General features: G+C 38.7%; 1 protein-coding gene and 1 pseudogene across 2 annotated transcripts; one reads left to right on the plus strand and one right to left on the minus strand.

The window, feature by feature from the left end:
- The first annotated feature begins 2,021 nt into the window (after positions 1 to 2,021).
- On the plus strand, positions 2,022 to 7,520 carry LOC137729637 (PHD finger protein At1g33420-like; annotated as a pseudogene).
- LOC137729636 (vacuolar protein sorting-associated protein 9A-like) lies at positions 7,500 to 11,871 on the minus strand. 2 transcript variants are annotated; one of them, XM_068468628.1, is made up of 7 exons: positions 11,594 to 11,871; positions 11,359 to 11,506; positions 10,873 to 11,043; positions 9,674 to 9,853; positions 9,012 to 9,315; positions 7,900 to 8,112; positions 7,500 to 7,764 (listed from the first exon to the last, which is right to left on the minus strand). In XM_068468628.1, exons 1-7 carry the CDS (start codon positions 11,695 to 11,697, stop codon positions 7,616 to 7,618), a joined length of 1,269 nt encoding a protein of 422 aa, XP_068324729.1. In that variant the 5' UTR covers positions 11,698 to 11,871; the 3' UTR covers positions 7,500 to 7,615. The 2 variants fall into 2 exon arrangements, with proteins under 2 accessions (XP_068324729.1, XP_068324730.1); XM_068468629.1 differs by having other exon boundaries at positions 7,504 to 7,764; positions 7,900 to 8,106; positions 11,594 to 11,869.
- Positions 11,872 to 22,364: the final 10,493 nt, after the last annotated feature.

A 22,364-nucleotide genomic window follows, 5' to 3' on the forward strand; every position in this document is an offset into this window, starting at 1 on the left:
GATCGCTTACTCAACGATCTCATGAAATTAGGAGGCTTGAAGTTTTTGGTCCATTATGCATACATGGATGCAATATAGAATTGGAATTAGATTATCATTGATGATGTTTCACTTCTATGATAGCTACCAATATAAATGAAAGCATTTCAGGTTTTAACAAATAGTTTAAATATATATTAGAGATGATTTTAGTAAAGGCACTGGGTGGGGAAATAGTATTTCAAATTTTTAACTTTTTTGTGGTGTGTGAAATTATAATGTTTATTCTTCTGAAAAATTAAATAACTTTATATATATGTTAGAGGTTTTTAACGATGTATGATAGAGGACCTTGGGGATTTTTTATTTTTTGAACAAATGATATTATTTACACTAAGGGGAGAATGATAAGTTTAGCCTCACAATAATATGTTTAAATTTGAATTTGGCGAAAATCAAACTTAAGACCTCTTACTTACAAATGAAAAGAAATACCACTAAATTGTAATAATAAGTGACTATAGAGAACTTTGGTTTTTTTTCACTTAAAATATAAATAAAAATACAAATGGGAATGTAAAAATAAAATAATTAACATAATAACTGAAAAAATAGAAAAAAAGAAAGTGAGAAAGTGGGGATAAAAAAGGCAAAAACATAGAGAGAGAGTGGTGCAAGCCTAGGGAGAATCGATAAAATTTTGAGGTATGTTTTCTCAATCTTATTAGGGTAAATTACATTTTCATACCTCAGGTTTGTAGTCTATTTCAATTCCTTACAACATCTTCAAAACATTTCATTTTCATACCTTAAGTACTATTTTATTTCAAAATAATACATCCGTTACATTTTTCATCCATTGATCCGTTAAGTGCTGACGTGGCTGCCACATATATGCCACGTGGCCAAAAAAAATAATTTTTTATTTTTTTTTAAACCTAAATCTTCAAAAAAAAAAAAAAAAGTTAGAAAACTAGATCCCATCACCCCAACCCCCCCCCCCCGGGGCCGAAACCCCCATACGTAAACCTTCAATCGAAAAAATAAAAAAAAAATAGAAAACCCAGATCCCGCACACCTTCCTCCCTAGATCCCGTCAAACCCCCCCTCGCGGTGTCTGAGCCTCATCATCTTCCATCTATCGTTCGCACCCATCCTTCACCTCCTCCGCGCACCCATCTTCCCATCTTCCCTCTTCCAACCTGAGCCCAACCTGCAACCCAAAAATAAGAAAAAGAAAAAAAAACCCAGCACACCCACCCTCTGCACCCATCCTCGCACGCACCCCTTCCCTCCTCTACACACCCCACTCCTTAAATCCACATTCATTGGGGAAGACATAATTTGGGTTGTATGGAAATGGAGAGTTTGTTTTTCTTTTCTTTTCTGGGTTTTTTGTTTTTTTGTTTTTTTTCTTTCTGGGTTGCAGGTAGTGGGTGCAGAGGAGGAGTTGGAGGGTGGGTGTTTGAGGAAGACAGGAGGGGGAGGAAGATGAAGGATGGTTTTTTTTTTTTTTTTCCCTTATCCTCTTCTTCTTCTGGGTTGCAGGTTGGGGTTAGGGGGGGGGGTAGGGAGGGATGGGGGTTGCGGGTTTCGCTTTTGTGTTTGGTTTTTATTTTTTATTTTTTAAGAAGATTCAGGTTTTTAAAAAAAAAAAATTAAAATATTAAATTTTTTGCCACATGGCAGACAATTGGCAGCCATGTTAGCACTTAACGGATCAATAGATGGAAAATGGAATGGAGATATTATTTTGAAATGAAATAGTACTTAATGTATGAAAATGAAATGTTTTGAAAATGTTGTAAGGAATTAGAATAGGCTCCAAATTTGAGGTATGAAAATGTAATTTATCTATTTTATTATTATTATTTTTTATAGCAATAAAAAATTACAATTTTAATAAGATAATATCTAAAGATAAGATATGATAAATTTCTATAAGAATTCTATTACAACTGCATCTTATTTTTTAAGTTAATCTAATATTGTGTTTTACAAGATATACTCTCAAAACGATCTTACCAATTTACCATCATCACCCGAAAAGGAATCAGGAACTGCCTTACGAAACCTTTTGCAATTTCAATATTTAAGATTTTTCCTTTATAAATTAAAGTAAAAGTCTCCTGTGAGTTCCCTCGATTCGATTCGGCTCGTCTCCTACCTTGTGAGTATAACTTTTCTTTTTAATTATTTTATTTAAATCTGTGAATCTCTGTGTGGAACTTTGTGAAAAAGGTTTTTGAATTTAAAGCTACCAAACACGAAATCACTCACAAAATTAAACAAATGAAACACTAAACAACTAAGCCAGATCTACCATGGTCATTAACGAGAGACCTCCCAAGCGCCCCAGGACGAGGGTCACCGCCGATCTCCCCGACTTTTTCGCCTTCCCTCCGCTCCAAAACGACGGTGTCGACCCCCTGCCCTTCCGCGACAGCGTTCGCCGCTTCCTCATTCGTCACGCGCATGTCACGTGCCCATCATCCTCGCTGTTCCCTACCCTGGTGACGTCGCAGATCTCACTCCGCCGACTCCGGGTAGGGCATCTGGGGGACCGGACCGCCGTGCTTCCCTTGGACGTCGTGGAGGAGGACGTCACCCGCTCCAGACGATCCGTCTACTGCGACCAGTGCTGAGTGGTTGGTGAGTCCACTCACCCACCCTCTCACTCTCTTTCTCATCTCTCTGTTATTAATTTATTAATAGTTATGTTTATGAGAATACTTATTTATTTTGTTTTTTGGAAACGTTTATGAGAATGCTTTGGATAGTGTTTAACTTAACGTTTCGTTTGGCAAAACGACAAACAATGAAGGTTGGAGTGGGCATCCGGTGTGCAAGAAGCTATACCACTTCATAATATGAAGAGGGGCTGATGGCGGTGAGAGTGATCAGATGCAGAGCAACGGCGGTAGCAAGTGGTGCAACTCTATTATTGCCACCGCCACGACGGCTGAGACGGAAGATGTGGAAGAGTGGGCGTATCTTCAGCTTCATGACAACACTCACATCCTCCACGCCGTCATTCACTCCAATGGCTTCGCCCACCTTCTTACCCTCAACGACAGACAAGGTGGCTCCGCCATTCTCTCTGGCCGTCATATTTTGGACTTTTGGGATAGGCTTTGTCTAGCCCTCTCCGTCAGGTCCTTAATTCTTTCCTTTTACCTTTTTATATTATTTTGCAAATTATGTTTGAATTTGGAGATCAGGGGAAACTGAATTGCATTACTTATGTGGCATTTTGAAATACATTCGACAGGACAGTTAGTGTGATGGATGTGTCCAAGAAGTACGGGATGGAGTACCGGATGCTGCACGCTGTCACCAGCGGCCGTTCTTGGTTTGGCATTTGGGGTTATGAATTTGGTGCTGGGAGCTATGCTCTCACTCAACATTCCTACCAACAGGCAGTGGATACTCTGTCTAGCTTGCCTCTAGACCCTTTTATATTCCAACCAAGGAAACCCCGGACTCGCCTCCACTCTGTTATTGCCTTTTACCAATCGTTATCGGATATCCAACTCCTAACAATCAAGGACCTTTTTACCTATATGTTGAGTCTCATCCATAGAGCCCGCCAGCATACATCATCTAAGAAGAAACCTGATCAGCAGCGCCCTTCCAAGGCCTTATGTGCCTGGACGGCCAATGATGTCGAACATGTGATGCAAGCTAGTATCAAGCTGCTCCTTGCAGCAGTTGGTGCTGGTGGGTTTAGTTGGGTGTCAAAACGAGCTCTCAGGGGTGCGTTGTACAAGAACTCCTCTTTGGAGCTTCTTGATTACTGCCTGAAACACCTGGGAGGGAAGTTGGCACCCACTGGTATGGTAGTTAAGGCCCGATGCAGTCCCACTTCAGTTGACCTAGAATACAGGTAATAAGAGACCGCCGTTGTTTGGTTCAGTTGCTTTTGTCAACTTACGCATTCGTTGAGTCCTGACCTGACATTAATTATTGTAACAGGCTTGAGTCATCAAGTGTTCAAAATGTTGATGGATCTGAGTCGGATTTGAATTTTCCATCAGAAGAGCAAATCCTTTGTGACCTCAAATTTTTATATGATTCCATTCTCCACCCGGACACCATGCTAAGCTATACCCCTCAAGTGATGGAGGAACGCATTATTGAAGCTGCAACTAAGCTTCTTGATTGCAAGCAATTCGTAAAGGACTATAGGCCTTATAAAATGGCAGAGGAAGGCTCCCTTGGGATTCATCTCTGGTGTCATGTGGAGCTTTCAGATGAAGCCAAAGATGATTTTGTCCTGCCTCCGGAACTTCTTGTATTGCCCTGAATGCGACAGTTGCCGACCTTAAAAAGGAAGCGACTACAGCCTTTCAGGAAGTATATGCCATGTTTAAGAGGTTTGAAGTAGAGGAATTGCTTGGATATGGCTCTATAAAGGATTCATTTACAGTAAAACTTCTGCTTGGATCATGTGGCTCAATTCGATTGAAAGGTAGATGCCTTGCAAAACTTGGGCTGAACCGTTTCCGGAAGGAGAGAGGACTTGAAAGCTGGACCGTTGATTGCACTTGTGGGGCCAAGGATGACGACGGGGAGATGATGCGGGAGGAAGACTTGGATGAATGAAAATTTATATTTGCCTTGTGCATTTGAAGAGAGTGATTTCTCCTTCTAAAATCAAGCATTTGGCTTGGTTGTGTGAGCGCATCCACGATTAGCGACGTGAGCGAGCTCCATTTTCCCTAGTTGAGTGATTCCCAAGTCATATATCCCTGTCTCCTCGAGACCTTTGGTTCTTTCCTGCGTCAAGTGGTATCAAAGCCAGGTTATCCGTTGCGGTTGAAGACCATGGCTGTGATTTACAATCTGTTTGAAGAGCACACTGTCAAAGAAACTAGTTTCGTCGATTGGAATTTACCACCAATTTACAATGAGTACATTAACGATGAAGAAGTCAAAGAGAATTTTTTTGATTGGTGTTCTCCACTAAATTATGGCGAGCATGGAATTACCATCGCCTCCAAGGTCGCACCAATTCCACGGAAGGAGAATGAGTTAAACATGATTGATACGCCTGGGCATGCCAATTTCGGTTGTGAAGTTGAGCGGGTTGTTGGAATAGTCAAGGGTGCAATTTTAGTTGTTGATGCTGGGGAAGGTCCGCTTGCACAGACCAAGTTCGTACTTGCTAGAGCCTTAAAATATGGGCTACACCCCATTCTTCTTCTGAACAAAGTAGATTGTCCAGCAGTTTTTGAGGAAAGGTATACATTTTGCATGCCTAGAACTCTATTTCAAACGGAAATAATACGTGGATGTTTTGTTGCCCAGAATGATAATCAGGTTTTTGAATTTAATTCTAAGCATCTACCTTTGGAACAACATTTATTTTCTTCCCAACGAGTTGATTGGAGTTTTCCTCCAATATATGATGATTACTCTGATGATGGGTATTTGGTGATTTCTACTAAAGAGGTATTTCCAATTAAGTTTATTCAAGAAATTACATCATCAACCACTACACAAGGAAGTCTTGAACCTACAGTTTTTCAACCTCTTCCAATAAAGGAAGGAAACTCCTGGTTGGAAGATGATTTCAATGGCTTTGATGTCGTTGATTGTACTATTTTGCAAATCTGGTTCGGTGCCGTATGTGATGACTTTTCGTTTGCTCTTTTGAAGATATCTTTGGCTCAAGTTGTTAATACTCAAGTATTTGGAGAGCCCAAACAGTTAACACCTTGGACAGGTCGAAAATCTAAATTCAAATCAAGATTAAAAAGATGCAAACTCGAGGAGGAGTTTTTTCTGACAAGAGGAGAATGATGCAGGAGGCAGGCCTTGAAGAAAATAATTGAAACCATTAATATGCTTTGGAATAACAAAGGTTTTGTATTTTAATTATTTGGAAATTTGTTAAGTTATTTTGGAAGTTGTAAAGGTGTTGTAGAAACCTGAGGTCTATTAATTTGTAAACGCTTATAAATATTGTACTAGAAAGCCTTGAATGACAGATTTGAATGAATTAAAATATATTTTGCTTTGTGCAATTGAAGTGAGTGATTTCTCCTTCCCTAATCAAGCATTTGGCTTGGTCGTGTGAGTGAATCCACGATTAGCGACGTGAGTGAGCTCCGTTGCCCCTGGTTGAGTGAATCCCAGGTTATCTATTCCCCTCTCCTCGATACCCTTGGTTCTGTCCTGGTGGTAGCATTGCGCGCATCATTTGTGTTCGTCCTCAAAATCAACTCAGTTCCTGTGACTTTTGTCTAGAGAGTCATACATCACTCGAAAGCTGTGGAAGTCTAGTTTTCAACGCAACAAACTGTGCATCAAACCAAATTTTGTGTGTGCAGATATCGACAAAGCACCATAGAGCATCAGTGCTGTCGCGAAAACAAAATCAGTTCTCTTGCGGGTCAGTTTTCGATTTGGTTAAGTATTTCTCGACCTTCATGCCATATATCATTTGAAAGCCCTTCCAGTCTAGTTTTTAAATTCTCAAGCGATTTCTCAATCCGTTATTTCTACAAAGCAATATCTACAATTTACTAAAGCATGTTATTGCCTCTAGTAAATGAGGTTAGATGGGTTCTAGAAACGGCTGTCTTCGATTTTTCAGGTGACGATTTTCTAAATCTCAATCTTCCTCCAAATTTTGATCGTTGTCCAAATGGTGCATGTGAGATTTGTTGTGCATGTAATGAGGTTGAAAAACGTTCCAACATGGAGTTTGGCACGAAAGGGGAATATACAGAAAGCAGTGATGTAATCGATAACTTGGTCGAATGGGATTCCGTCCCAGTTTATGATCAATACGAGGGCAATGAATATATGGTTGAAGAGTTCCATGGACAACTATATAATGGAGTACAAGCTCTTAATATCCGTAGAATTCATGATCCTTTTTGGGACAGTTTCATTGCTCAAGATATGAGAGGAGAGCCCTTTGATAGAAGAACTTTTCAACATGATTTGAAATCTCTCGGCTCATTTGAAGAAGTGATTTGGAAGCACTATTCCAAGGTGATTATTTTCACGAAGAAAACATTAATGTGTGCATGGTCTATAGGAACTTTGAAAATTTTGGTGCTAAATTCGGTATCGTGGAACATCTTGGTTGGACATTCAAAAGATCGACGAAAAAACAAAAAAAAAAAGAGACCAAATGAAATTCAAGGACGAATTTTCTTCGAGAAAGGGAGAATGATGCGGGAGGAAGACTTGGATGAATGAAAATTTATATTTGCCTTGTGCATTTGAAAAGAGTGATTTCTCCTTCTAAAATCAAGCATTTGGCTTGATTATGTGAGCGCATCCACGATTAGCGACATGAGTGAGCTCCATTGCCCCTGGTTGAATGATTACCAGGTCATATATCCCTGTCTCCTCGAGACCTTTGGTTCTTGCATGCGTCAGGAGAGGATGTTGGCTTGTGATACATGTGGTGTTTGGCAGCACACCAGGTGTGCCAGGATTCATAGCTCTGATGAGATTCCTGCAAAGTTTGTTTGTATGAGATGTGTGAGCTCATACCGCAAGGAAAGCCAAAACACCCATAAACCAGCCAAGGGAGTTAACAAGAGTGTTTCTTTCTCCAACTCAGCTTGCAGAGCAAAGGCAGCCGCAACTGATGGTCCCAGCGTAGTATCTAACTTCAACATGACACTCGGTGTTCATTGATTTGTAATTTTGACTCTGTACAGTTAGCATCTGTTAGTTTCTGGACGGGGGCAGATTTTTTGCCACTAAGTAGTTCATTGCGAACTTGCCCCATCGTGAACCCCATTTTGAGAAAAGTTGTCTCTGCAAATAGCTCAACGGAAAAAGAAAATGACTATTTATTCATTGTGTTCCTAACAAAACTTGTCATGATTTTGAAAAATGGTAACTGAACTTGAAAGTTGCCTCTTCATCCTCCTCTTTGATCGGAATTCTTACCTGTTTCCTCCGCCTGTGTCGACACTACAATTTTAGCTTCTAAATTAGTGCCATGGGGTTCAGCCCTTGAAAAAGAAAGGTTTCTAACAGCCGTACACAGACTGGTATACTTGGTAACCACTTCCTTGTACGCACTCAGCAGTCTTTCGACATCTCCAACTGTCAAATCTCCAGCCTCTTTGTCCATATAAGGATAATTTGATGAACCTGTAGCTTTCAATAGAATGTTTATCCATTAGTCAAGAGTCTGGAAGGGTAACTAACAGAAACAAAAACCGATAAAAAATATTTTCACAATGGTGGATGCATTTATCTGTTACTTATGGAACTTTGGTTTGGAATATTACAACTAAAAGTACACGGTCCCAAGCTCCCATTATTTGAGCATACAAAAGAAAAATAAAACAAGGCACATATTGTTTTGTTGTCAAAGAAGAAAAAAACGTAATGGTCGAAGTTCTATAGTTTTTCTAGAGGTAGCATAGGTTCAATTCACAAGGGTAGTGTTCGTTGGATATAGTATCTAATTCAGTGAGGATATATATACCAGCTTGTGATTCGTTCACAACCTTAATTGCTTATCTTGGTAATCCAATATCAGTTCGGCCTTGTTTGGTGGTAGGATTGGTATAACTAACTTTCCTGCATGACTAACATTTTGTAACTTCTACTTGGACAAGATTTTAAGTTGATATCCATTTCTTGCTTCAACATACATTGAATCTAGTGAATTATGCAATCCAATCCAATCCGAAATGAGGCCAACACCTCAAAACTAGGGCCTGAAGAAAAGGTAGCATTTATGGTGTTTGGATGAGGAACTTTTAAAGTCAATGAATCTAAGGGGAAAATTGTTAGGTTATATATTAAAATAGAGGGACTTCAAAATGACTAAATGCAATACATTTGAGAGAACTCTTGAATGACTCCTTCAAGGGTGTCATTTGGAAGTCGTGTGTTTAGCGTCTTGTAGTGCACTGGCAACATTTTAGTAGTTGATTGGTAAAGCTTCTTCTAGTGCATTTTTAACAATTGAGTCTAAAGTTCCTTGAGACTTTAAATTTCCTCATCCAAACATACGGTAGGAAAATGAGTTATAGCTTGAACCTTACCACTTCTCTCTTTATAATGGAACACTGCTGATGAACCAGGATCTGTCTGGCCTTGTGAGGTTGTCATTTCTTCCAAAGCTTGTGTGGCGTCCTTTTCTGTAGCTTTATTGGTCAATCTTGCGGCATGCATACTCTCTTCAAATTCGATTTCGTCGATAGAAAGAGATTTAGCATTTAACTCAAGAATAAATGTTTTGGCTGAGACTAGATTGGTGAAGTAATAAGCCGCTTCCGACACAAGTTTTGTCTGCCTTCGATATAAATGAATAAATCTGAGGTTGGAATGCAATTGTGGAGGATTGGCCTGTTAGTGCAAAGCTGAAGGGGTTAGTAACTAGTGATGCAGCATATAGAAATAAATATAAAACTTTAAAATGATTGAACAACAACCAGCATCAAATATGACATCTTAATTAAATAACACAAAGTAACTACGAACGCAAATGGACACCTTATCACCAACTAAAAAATTCTGATGACGCTGAGAAGACAATCAACAGTAAGGAAAAAAATCAACATTTAACACACACTCCAGGACCAAACAAATGAGGTAATAAAACCTAAAATCTTTCAGGCATGTATGATGTGATCTCACATTGTTAAAATTTGAAAAATCAGAACTGGCATGATTGCAGAATGGCTTATTACCAAGGAAAGCTTGCCTTGATCATGACATATATAAGGACAGGAAGGAAGTCATCAGCTCCTGCTAATACATGATTTTCTGACATTGATGCATTCAGCAACAGATTGTTAATGACCTTGCAACAATTCATAATACAGAGAAGCTTTTCACGAGGGGCTTTGAAGGCATTGATTTTCTGCAATTCTTTTTCTGCAAGCTGAACAGAAAAGAGAGAATTTGTGGCTAGTCCTTTAGTTCTTACAAGGAATAAGTGCAATATTGTTATATCAAATAAAAAGAAATATACGAGTCAAAATTGATATTTGATAATAAAAGGAAAAGAGAGAAGCAGAGTAATGCAGTTATAAAAGATCTTCAAGAATATAGTTATCTGGATGACCATTCATTTTCATAAAACCAATCCATTCAAGGGGAAGGAGGATGGTATCCAAGATTCTATGCAATTATCTCTACTAAATAAGTTATTTTCAGAGTATTTATTGTCTCTCAAACTACACATTCCCCTCCAAAGGAAAAACAAAAGGAATTAGCTGAAGCAGAAATTCCTTTTATATCAATATCGAGTATGGCTGAAATCAAAAGGCACTGTTATGATTTAAAGAACCTAAACTTCAAATATATACAGGTATTTAGCTTGAATTTTTTAGCCTGATGCTATGCACATTCATTCACATTTTGGTTTGGTTGTGTGTCAGGCAGGGCAACAAGGCTGCTGTTTGGTGCTCGTGATTAATAAAGAGAATTAACACACCTCTGCTGGAAAATGAATTGCAATTAAGGACTACTATTTCTAAGAAAATGTGTCTACTGAAGTCACAATCACTCAAACGGCAAACCACAAGGGGTATAGTTCAATCCTGAACTGCCAAAGATTACTAAACTAAACCTGATTCATTATTCAAGCAAATATAATCATTAAGATGAAATTGAAAATGTGCAAATGACATGTCTTTTATGGTTCGTTTACTTATTTAAGAGCAACCAAGTATTCAGCTGGAAATCAACATCTTTAAACAAAATGACCTCTACTACAATGCTTCGTATAACGGAGATAATAGGATAACCATGAAACTATGAGCATTAAATCTAAAATGACAAACAATATACAGAACAATCCATTAGCATATCAAATGGAACTAAATAAGCACTAAAAAGGAATGCAGTGCCTGCAGTAATCTGCACTCCCAACAATCAGTGCAAATGCGGTACACGTACCAGCCATGAAGCTTCATTACGCAGAACTACTGGAATATCCAGATGCTCTGGCTTCAAGAAGGTCTGCAGCAAGTGTATTTTGTGCGAGGTTTCAAGGTCAATCTTTGCATCCTCGGGTGAAGAAGCAAAGGTACGGGAAAACAACTTTGTCATGACATATTTCTCCAAACCCTGCAGTAGCCATCATAGACAAACACACCCCAAGCTCAGTATCCCAACAACAGCAACAACAAAGCCTTTCCCCAAGCTGAGTATCCCACATATAAACAAAATAATTTTGTGGTACGTGCTACAGTGCCTTTCTTTAATACGATTGTTAGTCGGAAAGCTTAAACTATTGTGAACACAAGGGATGCGATGAAAAACGAAATTAACTTTCGAGTGAAGCGAATTTTGAAATTCTTAAGAACACCAACATAGACTAAACCAAATTCGTCCACCATGTTTGAATTGAAACAAACAGGGAGAGAGGGAGGGACAGAGTACCTCCATTGCACAATCGACTTCCTGATCAGTGGCACCTGCCCACAAAGGATGATCCCTAATATTATCTTCCATGGTTGCGTAGAACTCTTGAACCTTTTTGCCATCACTTTCAGGGTTGGCCGCGTAAAACGAAAAGGAAACGATAAAACTGGCAAACAAATATCAAACCAAACAGATTAAATATCCATTCGATTCGATTCCATTTCATTGATTAGGGTTTGAGTTATGGGAGTACCTTTTGATAGATCGGACGAGATCGAGGGAAGCAGGGTTTCGCATTCGATCGAGAAAGTCGTAGAAAATAGCGGAAGAGGATGAAGAGGATGACGATCCCTCCATTCTCTTTTGACAATTTGATTGACCTGAGACCAATTCAGATTCAGGGGAGAACTGCCACCAAAAACACCGCCGCCACAGCCATCACCGCCGCAATCACTCTGTGTCTCGAGAATTTGAACAAGAAGGAGTGGCAGCATATTATTTACCAGCGGATTATAGATTAGTCGTTGATCAGACCAACAACAACCGTTAAAGGAGAGACAGAATTGAGAACAATGAAGAATGTTAGGTTTGGCACGTGACACCCCCAGTTTTACTTGCGGTTAAAATGTTAAATGTTTCCGCCCAAGAAAATGTTAATGTTTTTGTAAACTTCTAGTTTAAGTGTGATTGTGCAAATTATATATTAGATTTGATTTTAGTTATTCTTTTTCTATATGAACTTGTATTCCTTTGAGGAGAATGATTTCTTCTCCCTTTTATTACTATAAATAAGGGCACTACCTAGGGAGAATAATACACATTCCTCTACACAACCCTACAAACACATATCTCTCTCTATTCCCTCTCTGTGCCGTTGGCCCCCCTTCTTCTGTCAGTTAAATATAGGTCACAATACATTATCAACACGCTCCTACCACTGCGCTTAGGAATCTAACGTAGAAGCTTTCCGCATCAAACCAGTTCACCAATATTATCACGCAATCAGGTTATTCTAAAAGAACGGTTTTTATCTCGATATTTTTGCAGCCCTCATAGCATGAACATTCACCATAATGCATGACCTAACTTTACGTTTTTCGAATTTTAGATTCTAGATAAATTGTGTATGCAGTATATCCGTAATCTCTACTAATTAATAAAACACTCATTGTCAACCAAAATCCTATAAAATTACCAGTTTAAACCTCTAATTAAAACAGAACATGAATAAGAAATATGGGGTAAAAAAATAATTTCACACAACCAAATTTTATTATTATTATTATTTTTCAAAACCTCACCTACATATAATTGATAGGAGCATATTTATGCGACTTTGTTAATTTAATTCTTTGCATTTACTTAGTTAGTTCTTAGTTATTTTAGTATTTTAAGCTATTTTCGTGTGTTTGTAGGTCTAATTGACTAAAGTAGCAAGAAAGTGCATTTTGGTGCATTTTGGAGCAGTTTTGGGCTTGAATTGGATAGCATATGCTTGGAGCAAGATGGATGGACGAAATTGAAGTCCAAAGGAGGCTAGGAATCTGCTAAGGAGATGGAAGAAATTAATTCAAGAATTGGAAGAAAAGGAATCAATCACAAAGAAGGAAACATGAGTCAAACTTCCTTGTTTTGACTTAGTCAATCCTAATCTTTTCCTACTTAATTCCCAGCTGCAAGGACGGTTCCTAATTGATTTGGGACACTTAAATATAAGTTTTTGAAGCATTAATCCCAACAAAGAAGGTTGCCACACTTCCCTTTCCTTTTTCCCTTCCTTCCCGTGCAAGGAACCACATTTCCCTTTCCTATTTCCTATTTTCTGTCCATGCCGTAACTTCCCTTCCTCTTCTCTCTTAGAATTCTGTTTGTTACCATTTTCTTGGAGGATTTGGAGTCTTAAAACCTTCCCAAATTAATTAATTAATGCCTTAACCTTTCTCCATTCATTTAGCCATCATCCACCCCTACCACCATCCAACCTATCCATCCATCACCATAATTCATACCCAAACACCCTTGTGCCGCATCAAATAAGGAGAAAGAAGAGAGGAGAAGCCTTGGACGTTTTGGCCATTCAAGCTTGGATTATTGGAGCGTTTCTAGGTGTAATCTATATTAGTTTTTAATGTTTAATTTATATTCTCTTTGTTTTGCTGTAAACATGAGGAACTAATTTCGTTTTGGCTAGAGGAGGCTTTGAAACCATGATTATATTTGTGATATGAATTGATTAATTCCAGTTGTGATTTCATAAATTGTGAATGCAATTTACTTAACCGTTTGATTGAGAACTTATTCTTGTTTGTTGATTAAGGGTGCACACTTAATTTGCATGCTTGAATTTGGTGCTAGAATATAAGGGAGTTTCACATAATCGTTGCAAACTTATATTCACAAGTAGTTAAGATTGTTTTCACAATCATGTTAAGTTAAATTCCTAGCATGAGTATCATGATGTCATAGTTACGAATGCTTTGTCAATACTTATGATTTTCATAGAACGTAATGATCTTTGATTGTATCTCTATTATGATGTGATGTAGGGAACTTTTGAAGAATGCTTTGGGTTGTCGAATGATGTCATCCAATCCAATAACTAAAGGAGAATCAGAGGGTTAATTAGTGATGTCACGGTTAATCTGGGGTGTTGAGGTTCATGGTTTATTGAGAAAGCAACTGGAAGTCAATTTGTATTCGAATGTATCATGTGTGGAAAAGAATCCTCTAGCTAGCTAATCATCCATAGTTTTTCCCCAAATTCGTCCAAACTTTGTTTAAGTCTTTAAGTTACTTATTTTCACTTTAAATTCGTCCAAAAACCCAATCCCTTGTCTTTGTTGTGTCTAAATAGCTAGAATCTGTCCAAATTGTGTTTTTGAGTGTTTTGAGTCAAAACTAATTCAATTTTCGTCCAAAGCAAGTCCTAGAGTCTAGTTTGAGTCTATTTGATTGTTTTGTGCTGTTTTGAGTCTCTTTAGTTTGTTTTGAGTCATATAAGTTTAGTTAAGAGTCTTTGAGTTTATTTTAGTGTTTTTAAGCCTAGTTTTGTATTCTTGAGTCAATTTTTATTAGATTAGAAATCCCTCCTAATCCCCGGCCTAAAACGATCCCTACTTACATCTTTACTACAATTGTCAATAAGAGGGTTTAATTTGAATGTTATTATTTATCACATCAATAATTTTAACATATTTCTAATTAAAAAAAAATTCCCACTTCGACATTCTCCATCACTCTCTTCCTCTCTCCTTCTATTTCAAAATAAAAATTAAAAAATTTTCTTACACACTTTGTGTGTGCCCATATGCTAGTTGTTGAATTATGTGAATTTGATATTGCCATGAATTGCATCAAATATATGTTCATTCATTAAACTATATATTAAACATGCCTTGAATTAATTGAAAAAGAAAAAAAAATTGAAAACTTTTAGGGTTCTTCTAACCCATGACCTGAGCCTTAAACCCGAGTCACTAGCCCAGGCCTGCAACCTATGTGGTTGAGCCGAGCCGTGTGTCCATGAAGTAGGAGCCATGGGCTTCTGGTCTGAAACCCATAAACAAACCCAACGCCATCAATGGCGTCTCTACCATCACAGGTAGGCCTGCAGTCCAACCATGACCTTAGGTCACCGTCCCGACGGCCTGAAGCTTGTCCACCGACGTAGATTAACCGAGATTCCTTCGAATCTCATCGAATTTTTTGAAATCCCGATTTTAATTTCTAGGGTTTTTGTTTGAATTGTTGAGATTTTACAATCTTCGTCCGTAATCATGGTTGAAAACACCCAGGGGTACCGCCGAGTATTTTCGTCCAAGATTTGGCCACCTGCAGTGGCGGCGTCGGTCATTTTCTTCGGCGAAAACCCCTAGCTCTGCTAGGATTTCTTAGTCCAAGCCCGACCCTAGTTTTTTGGGCATGGCATCGACTCAAGCTGAAAAAAAAAAAAACAAATTTTTTTTTTTTCGGGCTCGCTACTACAACCTAACTTTACCCTACACTCGGCCTAAATTGAAAGAAAAAAAAGTTCTTTTTTGGGCTCGTATGCAGTGGCCCTTTGCCTTGTCTCGGCCTAACTCGTGACACCAGCCCACGTGGCTTCGGTGTCCCCATACACGATGCTGCACCAGATCCTAGCCTGCAGCTAAAGAATCAATGCACTGCACTGTGTCTTACCAGAACCGTGCCCTTTTTCATGGGCTCTCTTGGATCCAACCCATACCTATTTAACCTAGCCTTTTTTTTGGGCCTGGGCTGCACGATTTTAATTTGCTCAGCCCACCTGTGGGCTTTGGCCCATGTTTTTGGGCCCCAAGCTTAATTGTTTATTTTTAGACAATTTGGGTTTTATAATTTTTCCACCCATACTTTAAATTTGTCCCAAAGTCCAAATATTTAATTCAATTATGAATATAGACCTGAAGTTCTATTTGCATATTTTATTGTTGCATATTTCTGTATATATATTTGCGTTTGTCTGCAGGAACATATAAACCTGAAGTTCATAATTATTTCGAAACCTGAAGTTTCTAGAAACATGCCTTATTTGAAAACCTGAAGTTTTCCTTACAAACACCACCCATGAAAAATCGAAGCTTTTTCATGCAAATTTAAACCAATACATGTCTATTAGAACCTAAATGTTCTACTCCTATGTGAATGGATTGATATTCTTCTCCATTACATTAACCACATCTTGTTTATCTATTTTGTAATAGGAACATGTCAAATTTGAACAAAATCAACTTCACCGCTTTAAAGGTCTTTGGAAGAAACTACCTTAAGTTGGTCCAAGATGTGAAGTTCCACCTCACTGCAAAGAACTTGCATCCCGCCATTGAAGATGAGACAGACAACCAGGTTGGCGAAGTTGAGAAAGCCATTGCCATGATCTTCATCCGAAGACATATTCATGACGCACTACAAACCGAGTACCTTGCTGAGGAGGATCCACGAGCTATCTGGGTCACTTTGGCTGATTGTTTTGATTGCCAAAAGGACATCTTCTTGCCTGAAGCAAGACATGATTGACAACATTTGCGCTTCCAAGACTTTAAGTCTGTGAATGAATATAATTTTGAAGTTTGTCAAATCCGATCACTTCTCAAATTCTGTAATAAGACCTTGAACGAAGATGATCTCCTAGAGAAGACCTATTCGACCTTCTCTTCTACTAATATTGTCTTGCAGCAACAATATAGGGCTCAGAAGTTCACTAAGTTCTCGGATTTGATCTCTGCTTTGCTTCTCACTGAAAACCAGAATCATATGTTGATGAAAAATCATCAAGCTCGACCTACTGGGGCGATGGCTATGCCTAAAGCACATTATAGCACAAAAAAAGCCCAAAATATCAAAATAGGCATAGTAGGAGTGGCTAGAAGCCAACCCGTCAAGGTTAACGGAGCCAAGGCCCATCTAAAGGAGGAAACCGAGCCTAGAAGCGCCACAACCTTGCTTCCAAGGCCCTAAACTTCAAGCATAAGGGCAAAGCACCTAAAACCATGGATGTGGATATGTGCTATCGTTGTGGTTCAAAGGACCATTGGTCTCGTGTTTGCCGAGCTTCCCAGAAGGTTGTAGCTGAATATCATTCTCGTTGTAAGAAGTTTGAATCAAACTTAATGCAAGTGGATGAACCGGAGAGTACCAAGATGGAGGTTTCCGACTTTCAAGAGGCCACTACCCCTATAGAAGATTAGAATCTTAGACACAAACTATTTTTCTAGTTGAAATTTAAACAATGGGGCCGAATTCCACCTAGTGGTCGAACCCTCCCTTGTTTTTTGGTTTAATTTTGAACAATTTCCTTTATATTTGGATTATTTGCTGGTGATTTTTTTTTTTTTTGGATATTAAGTTTTTAATTAATTACCATGCTTGAATACTTAATTTACTTTGAATGGATATTTGTTTTTAGAACTTTTATGCATGTGACCAATTCAAATTAATTTTCATCCTAAGTATGACTAGTGGGGAAGTTAGTTGTCTGGTAGATAGTGCAACCACGCACACCATTTTGCGTGAAGACATCTATTTCACTAACTTCATACCTAAGAATACACATCTGACAACCCTTTTAGGCCTATTCAACCTGATAGAAGGATACAGTAAGATGTTGTCCAATGGTACAATTTTGACCATTGATGAGGCACTTTAATTTCCGCGTTCCGGAAGAACATTGTTGAGTTTCAAGGACATTAGAGATAATAATTACCACGCTGAAACCTATGTAGAAAATGGAGTTGAATTTCTATCCATAACTTCATACGAATATGGCCAGAAGCGTATTCTAGAGAAAATTGAGCATATCCCAAGTGGTCTGTATACTATGACCATAAGCCCTATAGAAAGCCACTATGTGGCCGGCCCTACCTTTGGGACCGCGCACAAAATTACATTTTAGCATGATTGTTTGGGACACCCTGGACGAACAATGATGCGTCGTGTCTTCAAATCATCACATGAGCATCCACTAACCTGAAGTTTAGGTTCGATTCAAGGAATCGCATATCAAACTTGCTCTATGGGAAAGCTTATTATTAAGCTTTCTTATGACAAGATTCGTATGAATCCTCTTATTTTTCTACAAAGGATTCAGGGGAACATTTGTGGACCGATTCAACCTCCATGCGGACCATTTAGATAATTTATGGTATTAGTTGACACTCCTACACGTTGGTCACACGTGTGCTTGTTGTGCACAAAGAACACTGGCTTCTCCACTCTGGTGGCTCAAATTAACAAGCTCAGGGCTCACCACCCTAATTATCCTATCAAATCCATTTGATTGGCTAATGCTGGAGAATTCACATCTAAAACTTTTGATGACTATTGCATGTCAGTTGGGTTTGAAGTTGAACATCTAGTACCCTATGTTCGCACCCAAAACAGTCCGGCAGAGGCATTCATTAAGCGTTTACAAATGATTGCTCAATTGTTGGTCATACCTACCAAGTTCTCGATCGTTGCTTGGGGCCATGCAATAATGCACACAGCCATGTTGGTTCACCTAAGGCCTATTGCGACTTAACCATATAGCGCCCTTCAGTTGGTTAATGGATACGAACCCGACATATTGCATCTGTGCGTTTTTGGTTGTGTGGTCTATGTGCCTATTTCGCCACCTTTACGTGCAAAAATGCATCAGCAAAGGATGGGAATCTATGTCGGATATGATTCTCCTTCGATCATTTGTTACTTAGAAACTTTGACAGACGATCTATTTACTGCTTATTTCGTGGATTATCATTTCTATGAGACAGTCTTCATGTCGTTAAATGGAGATAAGAACAACGCAAATTATCGTGGACGACTCCCACTTTGTCTCATTTAGATCCCCGCACCGCTTAGTTTGAAACTAAAATGCAGGGCATATTAGATCTTCAGAGTATAGCTCAAAGCATGCGAGATGCTTTCACTAATTTAGTGTGAATGACAAGATCACATATTCCAGCTGTGAATGTTCGACTGACTTCCTTCCTGGAGGCCCGAGACGCCAACTTTGGCGATCCATGTACATTAGCGGCTAGCCAATCATCTGCCTCTACACATAAGCGTGGCAGACTACTTAGTTCAAAGGATTTACACCCTTAGAAGAGAAAACCCACGGCACAGGCCCCTGAAGAGCCTACCGTGAATTCGACTGTTGCTTACTCATTCTATCCAACTCATGAGGAAATTATAGATTACGGAAGCGTCCTTGAAGAGACGAATCCACATTTCAAGAATCATGATATTTCAGTCTATTATGCTAGCTTGGATGATGTTTGGTGTATAGATAAGATGATTGTCGACGATGCATTAACATATGTAGTAGCTACTGAGATCATGTTAAGCGATGAAAATGAACCTCGTTCCGTTAATGAATGTCGACGTAAAACTGATTGATTAAATTGGAAACAAGCAATCCAAGTCGAACTTAATTCGCTTGCAAAACGTAAGGTGTTTGGACCTGCAGCTCCTACTCCTCTATATGTGAAGCCCATTGGTTACAAGTCGATTTTAGTTCGGAAGCATAATGAGAAGAACGAAATTGTGCGTTACAAAGCTCATCTTATTGCGCAAGGCCTCTCATAACTCCCCGCGATTGACTATGACGAAACTTATTCACCCGTTATAGATATGATTACTTTTCACTACCTTATTAGTTTGGTAGTTTCCGAAAAACTAAGTATGTAGCTGATGGAAGTAGTAACTGCGCATCTCTATGGGGATCTTGATACGTAAATTTATATGAAAGTTCTCGAATGACTTACATTGACTGGATCAAATATTTCAAAACCCTGGAACACGCTCTCAATTCTGCTAAGGCGGTCACTTTACGGTTTGAAGCAATCCGGAAGAATGTGGTATAACCGTTTGAGTGAGTATTTGACTAGTCAGGGATATGTGAACAATGAACTATACCCTTGTGTCTTCATTAAGAAGTCACATTCCAGTTTTGCGATTGTTGCAATATATGTCGTTGACATGAATCTTATTAGAAATCCTGAAGAGCTCACGAGAACTGCTGTGCACCTGAAGTCAAAATTTGAGATGAAAGATCTAGGAAAGATTTGATATTGTCTCGGTCTCAAGACAGAGCACCGTTCAGATGTAATCTCAGTACATCAATCGAACTATACCCAGAAGGTATTGCGCTGCTTTAACGAGGATAAAGCGAAGCCTTTGAGTATTCCTGTGGTTGTTCGATCCCTAAATGCAAAACGAGATCCCTTCCGTCTGAATGAGGATGATGAAGAGATTTTGGTGCCTGAAGTTCTTTATCTAAGTGTGATAGGAGCTTTATTGTACTTAGCTCAATGCACTAGACCTGACATCTCATTCGCTGTTAATCTTTTGGCAAGATACAGTAATGCACCAACACACAGACATTGGACTGGTGTTAAAGATATTTTTTGTTACATTAAGGGTACTACGGATTTGGGCTTGTTCTATCTCTGCGGATCCTCGAGTGATGCCACACCCCCATATCTGGAGTCGATTCTCGCCTTGTTGGTTATGCCGATGCTGGAGAGTTATCTGATCCGCATAAGGCATGTTCTCAAACAAGTTATGTCTTTACCATTAGAGGCACCACAATCTCTTGGAGGTCAATTAAACAAACCTTAGTTGCCACTTCGTCTAACCATGCTGAAATTCTCACCTTACTCGAAGCAACTCAGAAATGATTTTGGTTGAGAGCAGTTGTGGGCCATATTTGAAGCTCTTGCAATCTTTACCCCGTCGTTGATGTCCCGACGACGATCTATAAAGATAACGCAACATGCATCGAATTGCTCAAGAAGGGTTACATCAAATGAGACAACACCAAACACATTGTGCCGAAGTTCTTCTTCTCACATCAACAATAAGAGCATCAGAAGATTGAAGTCAAGCAAATCCGTTGACAAGATAGTCTAGCCGACCTCTTCACTAAATCACTATCGAAGGCGATGTTTTAGAAGCTTGTTCAAGGAATTAGTATGCGTAAACTTTCTAAGTTGTAACATTGCTAGTTCTCTTTGGAATTGTGTCAAACTCAGGGGGAGTATCCTGAAGTATACTTGCTTGATCTTAATGTACTCTTTATCCCTACGATTAGGAGCATTTTTCCCACTGGGTTTTTGCTTCCTAACGAGGTTTTGACGAGGTACCCATATTGGGTTGATCATATCCCTGATGACGTCCCGTAGACGTTTCATTTGACTTTGCATTACTCACGCATTTTTTCTTAGACTATGGATTTTGTCCCTACTCAAGTTTTTACCATAGCCATAGGGTTTTTTGTGAGACTTACTTCCTTATGCAAGTTCCTACCTTATTTGAGAATAACGTGTTCCCAGAATCAGTGCTGACAAGTCGACTTCCTCATCCTCTACATGATGCCGAATCTACTTGAGTATTTACACACTCAAGGGGGAGTGTTGTAAACTTCTAGTTTAAGTGTGAATGTGTAAATCCTATATTATATTTGATTCTAGTTATTCTTTCCCATATGGACTTGTATTCCTTAGAGGAGAAGGATTTCTTCTCCCTCTTATTACTATAAATAAATGCACTGCGTAGGGGGAATAACACACATTCCTCTACACAACTCTACAAACATATATCTCTCTCTATTCCCTCTTTGTACTGCCACCCCCTTCCCCTGTCAATTAAATATAGGCCATAACGAATCTCCGTATGTTTGTTTCCTTAAACTTATAATTGTGAATAAAAACTTACGCATTTTTTGTTTTTTTTTTTACGAAAACATTGACTTGCAACTCAAGGTTTTACTTTTTTTTTTCTTGTACTGTTTAATATAAAAGACAATAATATATTGTTCTTTGTACCATAACCTATCAACAAATTTTTTTTCTTAGTACAACGATATATTTTTACACTAAGGGGAGGGGGAGTTCGGTTGAGCCATACAATGGGCAACCGAATTTGGTGTCGAATTCGCCATCCACGATATTCAAACCTAAGAACTCTCATTTACAAGTGTAGAAGAACATTACCAGACCATAGTACTGAGTGGTAATTGTCAACAAATTGAGACTTCAAAAAATTTTGAACTAGCCATTATGAACTTGATGAAGTTGAATTTTCTTTGAAGTATTGAAATAAAAAGATAAAATATTACAAAAATGTTTTTAGTTATATTTGTATCATCTCTCCAATAGAAATTGAATCTACATTTGTTGGTGGCCTTACTTCTATTAGAAATATAGTACAAATGATACAAAGAGATGGTAACTATAGCACTAGTCAAAATATTATATCAATTGAGAGGATTATTGTGCCGCAGTCTTACAAAGTGTACGTCAATTGAGAGGCCCAATTGGTCTTTTTATTGCCTTGTGTTAGGCGATCTCGTGTTGCTTTGGTTTTTTCTTTGTTGTTGCCCTTCCTTCAGCTTTTGGATTTTGAGATTTATATTAATTGAGCTATATTGATTACTTGTTCGAAAAGAAAACAGTGCACGAGGGAGGATCATCATCCCTGCAAGGAAGGAAGCAACTTTATATCTTTTCTTGGGGCTAGAGTCTGCT

The sequence above is a fragment of the Pyrus communis genome, chromosome 3 (assembly GCF_963583255.1).
Source record: "Pyrus communis chromosome 3, drPyrComm1.1, whole genome shotgun sequence".
Taxonomy (NCBI): domain Eukaryota; kingdom Viridiplantae; phylum Streptophyta; class Magnoliopsida; order Rosales; family Rosaceae; genus Pyrus; species Pyrus communis.